Genomic DNA, 7,569 nt, shown 5'->3' on the forward strand with positions numbered 1-7,569 from the left:
ATACACATATATATATATATATATATACACACACACACAGTATTAAAATATCCATAAATATAGGCAGCATTTTAAAACACAGTTTTCTTTCAGTAAAATACTGTATTCATATTTTTACTAATTCATCATTTTAAATTCATTTTTTGTCATAACAATAAATTACTGTTAAAATGTATGACAATTCACAGTCAGGAATATACTGTAAATTCACATTTCATTTTTTGCAGTGTAAGTTAGTATGACAGCAAATGTTGTTCTCCTAACTGTGTTTGTTTATTGATGTTTCTGTAAGCTAAAAGAGCGAAAGTACAGCTGGTGAGGTTTGCAGTGAGTTTAGCTGGATATGTGAATGAATCTGCGGTGATGGAGGCCATAGAGAAGAAGGTGAGGTGTTATTTATATACTGCATGTATCTGAGCGACGACAGATTGATCTTGCTCACTAATCACAGATGAAATCTGCTCTCCAGATGAATCAGATCCTCTCAGATCAGCAGATGGACGCTGGATCCAGCGTAACGTGGAGAGTGCAGCCTGATGGGCAGATCTTCCAGCGGCAGGAACCAAACACACAAAACTCATTGTGGACAATGATTCTCTACTGTCTGTTTATGGTTGCTGATGATTTTATTAGCTTAAAGAGTCTTTATAGTTATTTTTAAGAATGGGCATTTCAAGTCATTTTATACTATACGATAAAAAACCCAAATGGTTGGTCATTTTAAATTTAAGATCTCATTTAAAAATGCAAGTATGAAATATGTGAAATATACTGATTGCACTCATGTAAAATGTTCTAATTTTAACAATTTGCATTTACAATAGCACTGCACTCCCCAGTAATTCCCCCATTAGCTCACCGCTCATCTTACTATGAATACATCGTATTTGTATTGCTTCACTTAGACAGAAAATAGAATCTGAAAGTAGGTGAGTTATTAATTACTGTTGCAGTCATTTTGTCCAGAAAGACATTGAACAAGTTCAGGTGATTATTATGAAATTACTTATTAACGTTTTACTTTCTTATTATTTCACATTTATTTTATTCTGTCGTTATAATTGTACTTTTTTGTTGTTTTTTACAATTTAGAATAATGATAATATCTAGAATAATATTAATAGCACAATAAGCCTGTATAGTGTAGGTTCATGTATATCAAAGACCTTTTCACTTATATTGAGATCAATTTCTTCATTTATTTCCCCCTCTTGATCAATCATGTCATATACAGGGGAAACTTGATAAACATACACTTTATGAAATACTTGATTCAGTAAAAAAAAAATTAAAAAATAAAATAAAACTGCATGATGTCCTTTATGACTTTGGTTCAATATTATAAATAATGCTGTTCTCAATATTAAAATATCTGCAAATCCACAACTAATTGACTGCACTTTTCCCATCAGGTTAAATCCAAAAAGTTGCATGTATTTATTTATTTATTTATTTATTTTAAGTTCGTCTATTCTTTATATATATATATATTTTTTTTTTTTTTTTTTTTTTTTTTTTTTTTTTTTTTTTTTTTTTTTTTTTTTTTTTTTTTTTTTTTTTTTTTTTTTTTTTTTTTTTTTTTTTTTTTTTTTTTTTTTTTTTTTTTTTTTTTTTTTTTTTTTTTTTTTTTTTTTTTTTTTTTTTTAGTTCTAAATCTTTATTATTTAAGCACTGTTAGAATCTTGCAGGACAACATTAACTTATCTGCCAGCTCAAAGGGCCATGATAACCATCACAGTTGTTTAGACAGTTGTTTAGACAGTAGAAAGTGCTTGTTTACTCCCCTCTTATGGTTAGGCAGAGAAAGTGGCTAAATTATGTTGCTTAAAAACAAACAAACAAAAACTACATTAGGAGCAAGCAAATAAACCGCACTGCACGAGATTCTTCACTATTGAATATTTAAAGCCAATGAGTTGGGAGGCAAGTGAATTAATGCTGAGATCAGATGACATTAGATAACTTTCTGATGATTCTGAATATAGAAATGTCAATGTAGCAAAGGTTCCGAGTTGGTAAAAATGTGTTTATTCCCAAATTGCGACTGTCAAGCTGAGATCTCCTAATCAGAGTGAATATTCAGATATAGTAAAGAGAAGATTATATTGAATTTGTGTGATGAGTGAACATCATCAGGCAAGGTGCCTGAAAAAGCTTGCACTGGTTTTGAACAGGTCTCCTTTAACACGCAAGCTGTTGCATTAGTCGAATAGCTTCATGCAGTGTTTTAATGTCGGGTTCGGGGTTAATTGAGTCTGTCAGGATGACACGTGACCTACCTGAGCTCGACAGGACAGGTAGGTTCACATAGTTTCGCTCGAGTGAATGTTGAAAGAGGCGCGATCGAGACTAACAAGTACCTGCTGCGCGACTGCAGACGAGTCTCTGCGCACATTTAGCTATTTATTTAGTTCTAATAGCAAGTTTGGTCCGTGGTTTATTTCGTCCGCACGTTTCCTGTAAGCCTCTCTGCCGAAATGGTAAGTTTGTTTAATGTAACATGCTTCAAACAGGCAAGAATTCATTAAATAGCGAGCCGCACATTACTGCTGAACAAAACACAACCGCGCGCGTTTCTTTTAATTACACCTTCAATATTTCTACTAAACACAGCGGAGGTTGAGCTTCTAAAGAATACTTCGTTGACTAATACTGTTGCAGATGCTGAAGACGGTCAGGTGTGAGTACCGTGTGTGAGGGCTGATGCTGTTTATCGCATCTGACCGAATCTCATTGTTTTCGCGTGCTCGAATGTCATTTAAATAATTCTCAGACTTTATTAAGGCTAAATCTAGCTACACATCAGGGGCGTAGCCATCATTTCAGAAGTGAGGGGGACAGAAATGTTATATATATAAAAAAAATAAAAAAATATATATAAATATATATATATATAAAACATTTCTGTAATCTATATAACCTACCAGTCAACAGTTTTTGAACAGTAAGTTTTTTAATGTTTTATAAAGAAGTCTCTTGGGGACACGTCCCCCGCGTAATCTACGCCCCTGCTACACATCATCTGTGGCGTCTCGTGCACGTTTTTTTTATTTTTTATTATTATTTATTGATTTCCAACATATAATATAAAGGTACTGAGACAAATATAAACTACAAAAAAGAAATAGAAAATATACAGTATTATATAAATAATAATAATACAGGTAAAAAATAATAATAATAATAAAAAAAAAACTAAACAGAAAAAAGAACAGGTATGAGATCATCATATAAATAACATAAAAGCTTCACAAAGAGACCTAGTGCGTTTTGCTTTACTGTTTTTCCACCCAAGTAGTAACTCAATATAATTTGTCATGTCTATCTGAAATAACAAAAAGTTGGGTTTTCCTTTAGCCCATTTCTGTTTATGTATATGGTATTTCCCCATAATCAAACAAAGATTAACAATAAAGGCCACATTTGGTGTTAATCTTTGTCTATTAAAATAAAAAAATACATCTCGTGCACACAGTGTTGGGGAGTAACTAGTTACATGTAACGGAATTACGTAATTTAATTACAAAATAAAAGTAATTGTAATCAGTTACAGTTACTAAGAAAAAATGTGTAATTGATGCAAAATATCTTAATTTGCGTATAAATGTTTCTTAGCAGTGTGTGGACACAACCACCTTACAATAATCCCCCAAAAACCTAAACAGTCTCAATTATAAAGCCATTTTGATTTTGGAGTGAATACCAGCACTCTCTTCCACCTTCAATACCACGATGGAGGTGAGACCCTTGAGCAAGGCACCAAACCCCCAACTTTGTTGGTGTGTGTTTACGGTGTGTGTGTGTTCACTGCTGTGTGTGTGCACTTGGATGGGTTAAATGCAGAGCACAAATTCTGAGTATGGGACACCATATTTAGCCACATCAATTCAATTCACTTTCACTAAATTTGTTTATGTCTGGCTGCGCAAATCATTTTACTCCAGACTGCTTTCTGAGTGAGGGACAATTCAAGGCAGGTTTTGTTAAAAAGTTCAAACTCAATGATGTATCAGTACCCATTGTTAATGATCCAGCTGCAGATTTCTGACTTTAAAGGGTTAAGTAGGGTAACTTGTAATCTGTAACCTATTACATTTCCAAAGTAACCTTCCCAACACTGCGTGCACATGTGTAGGCTTGTGTATGTCATCGCTGACGTCACGTGTTTTGACTTTCTATGCGTCGTCATGCTTGCATTGCTGAAATACGCCTGATGTTGCAACTCTCGATGATCAAGTGAGGAGCACCATTTAAAGGCAAGACACCACCCTAACCCTAGCAGATGAGTAGAGTAAAAGAGCTTAACTATAGATATTACATCCCCAGTTCGTTGACCGCATTAAAATTGCTATTATTATCATTATTACACGTTATCTGAAATGTTATGTTTAAATATGCCAATAAACAGGTTCTGAATTCTACTTTGATTTTGTTGACATATATTTTTTTCTCTCTTGTTATCACTGCATATATACTGTCAACTGACAGAAAAGCAAATACATTGTAATCATGTTTTTAGGAATACAATGTTTTATATCTATAATCAGGCCTAATGATATATGAACAAACCCTTCTATAAAAATAATTAAAACTAGTTAAGTTTGGTTTATGTAAGTGCTGCTCAAGTGGAGAAAGAAACGGCCTTTAATAGATATGTATCGCAATTGAAATCTGAATAAAGTGCAATCAAATCTATCTGTTTCGTTAATGTTCTGGACATAATTGAACCTTATTCCATCCTTGCTGTGTTTTTCACAGGATGGCGATTCGCTGTTTGGTGTCTCGGGTCTGATTATGGAGGTGAGACTCTGATTAACTTGTTCTGGATCATTAATTTAATAAGAATTAACTTCACTCTTATTGCATATCAAAGTCCAGACTGTTCATTTTACACACCCCTTCCCTTATTTAGCTGCGGATCATTACAGAACATAGCACTGGAGGGTTGTAGATGCAAGAAAGAAAGAAAGAATATACAAATAATCACTAAAATGTCCAAAGAGGAACCTATGTGTGTGTGTTTGCTCTTCTGATCCAGTCTAAACTCGTTCACTTTGACTTGCTCTCCACTAGAACGGGATCCGCAGCAGCTCCTGGAATCCGTTCTGTTCAAACCCACAGGTATTAATGTCCAAAGAAACTTTACTCTCAGGAAGATTTTTAAAGAAATGAATACTTGTATTAATAAAAAATGAATTCAGTTGATCAAAAGTGACAGGAAAGACATTTATAATGTTACAGAAGATTTCTATTTCAAATAAATGCTGCTCTTTTGAACTTTCTATTCATTTGTGAATTCTGAAAAATAAAATATGTCACAGTTTCCACAGAAATATTGTGCAGCACAACTGTTTTCAACAGTGATAATAATCAGAAATGTTTCTTGAGCATCAAATCAGCATATTAGAAAGATTTCTGAAGATCATGCGAGTAATGATGCTGAAAATTCAGCGCTGCATCACAGAAATAAATTACAGTTTAATAGAGATTCACATAGAAAACAGCTGTTTTATTTCAGATCTATAGCATTGAAACCCTCACCTGTTCTGTTGAATCTGCTTGTATTTGCAGGACTATGATGTGAAAACGGAGAACAATGTGTTGCCAAACATGACGAGTTTAACCAAAAGCAACGGCATTCATCAGACGCCCGAGTTCTCAGACGATCCTTTTCCAGCTCCGGACTGGGTTTTGTTTCCTCCACCTGATTTTTATAAAGACGACACTGCGAGTGGCTTCCAGAGCACGTCAGCGGCAGGCACACGGAGTGAAGAAACAGACATTTTCCAGCCTTTTAAAGAGAAAGCAGGCACTGGTGTGACACACAGCAGCTCAGCCAATCAGAACGCAGAATCCTGGCCTTCGTCCAATCAGAGTGATCCTCTCCTGGAATTCATCCTCTCCAGACAGAAGAATTTCCGAGCTTCTCCACCACCATCTGAAACCACCAGCGTTTTCCAAGAAGCGTCCGGTTTCCTCGAGACTCCTTCACTGTCCACCTCGCCGCTCGTTTCTAATACCAACCCGACATCTGACCATATTTACAAGACATCCTCGTCCCACATCGAGACGTTCGATCCTCTGTTTGCCCCTCAGAATGAAGTCCGGTCCAATCAGAAGAGCAGTTACGATCTACTGTCCCATGTTGCTTTGCCAAACCGAGCCGCTCAAGAGACGTCAGCTTTAGCAACACCTTCCACAAGCATCTCAAACGGAGATCCGGTGAGAAACAAATGGGTATAAAATGAGAGTTGTGTGGCTTTTAGTTCATTTCTGTTCATTTGAAGCTCATCTGGATTCTAGTGGGACTCTAAAAGTTGACAAGATGAGCTTTTATGCTCAGATCAGTCTTATTTCAGTATCGTTGAGAAACTATTGAATTCAGGTAAATTGGCACCGTTTTTGCCATTGAGACGACTAGCACAAAATTGTGCTCAATTGATCCTATTATTTTGATTATTATTTTTTATTTTAATTTTTTTTAGATTTTAAATTCTATTTTTATTATTTTAGTTAAAATATTAATAATTGTATTGTGTGTTTCTGTCATTATTATTATTATTATTATTTTTAATTATTATTATTTAAATATGCCTCTATAGCTTTTTTTCAGTTTTAGTTAGTTTAGTGCTTCAAGATAAACTAAATGAAGATGAGAAATGTTGCTTTGGCAACTAGCTGAAATCAAATCAAATATTATGTTTTATGTTCTCTCAGTTATAGTTTATTTCAGTTATTCACTTATACTCATGTAAAATGTACAGTTTTTCTCTTCCAACCCAAAATATTGATTATACGTGTAGATATTTGACCAATAAAATGCTTTCTAGAAATATTTCAGCAGGAAATACACTACCAGTCAAAAGTTTCTGAACAGTAAGATTTTTGATGTGTTTTAAAGAAGTCTCTTCTGCTCACCAAGCCTGCATTTATTTGATTAAAAATACAAAAAATACAGTACAAATTGTGAAATATTATTATAATTTAATACAGCTGTTTTCTATGTGAATATCTGTTAAACTGTAATTTATTTCTGTGACGCGCAGCTGTATTTTCAGCATCATTACTCCAGTCTTCAGTGTCACATGATCTTCAGAAATCATTCTAATATGCTGATCTGCTGCTCAAATTATTTTTATTATGTTGAGTAGAATTTTTTCAGGTTTCTTTGATGAATAGAAAGTTCATTTATCTGACATAGAAATCTTTTGTAACATTCTAAATGTCTTTATCATGACTTTTGATCAATTTAAAGCGTCCTTACTAAATAAAAGTATTAATTCAATTAATTATTTAATTAATTTTTAATTATACTGACTCCCAGCTTTTTCAATGGTAGAGTGTATAATGTTACAAAAGCTTTTTATTTCAGATACATGCTGATCTTTCTATTCATCAAAGAATCCTGAAATTTTTTTTTTTTAAATATTATTATTAATAATAATAATCAGAAATGTTTCTTGAGCAGCAAAGCAGCATATTAGAATGATTTCTGAAGATCACGTGACACTGAAGGCTGAAAATACAGCTTTGATCACAGAAATAAATTACAGTTTAACACATATTCAC

The 7,569-nt window shown here is 33.7% G+C and overlaps 1 protein-coding gene across 1 annotated transcript in view; it reads left to right on the forward strand.

The window, feature by feature from the left end:
- Nucleotides 1–2,169: 2,169 nt before the first annotated feature.
- Nucleotides 2,170–7,569, forward strand: part of LOC107720468 (uncharacterized) — a 35,594-nt gene continuing 30,194 nt past the window's right edge. Inside the window, exons 1-4 of the mRNA XM_016528186.1 lie at nt 2,170–2,480; nt 4,759–4,800; nt 5,074–5,121; nt 5,572–6,222. Of these exons, the coding sequence (XP_016383672.1) occupies nt 2,478–2,480; nt 4,759–4,800; nt 5,074–5,121; nt 5,572–6,222 (744 nt within the window). The 5' untranslated portion in view covers nt 2,170–2,477. The remainder of the gene's footprint in view (nt 2,481–4,758; nt 4,801–5,073; nt 5,122–5,571; nt 6,223–7,569) is intronic.

The sequence above is a fragment of the Sinocyclocheilus rhinocerous genome, unplaced genomic scaffold, assembly GCF_001515625.1.
Source record: "Sinocyclocheilus rhinocerous isolate Xijiao unplaced genomic scaffold, SAMN03320098_v1.1 scaffold691, whole genome shotgun sequence".
In the NCBI taxonomy this organism is placed as follows: Eukaryota; Metazoa; Chordata; class Actinopteri; order Cypriniformes; family Cyprinidae; genus Sinocyclocheilus; species Sinocyclocheilus rhinocerous.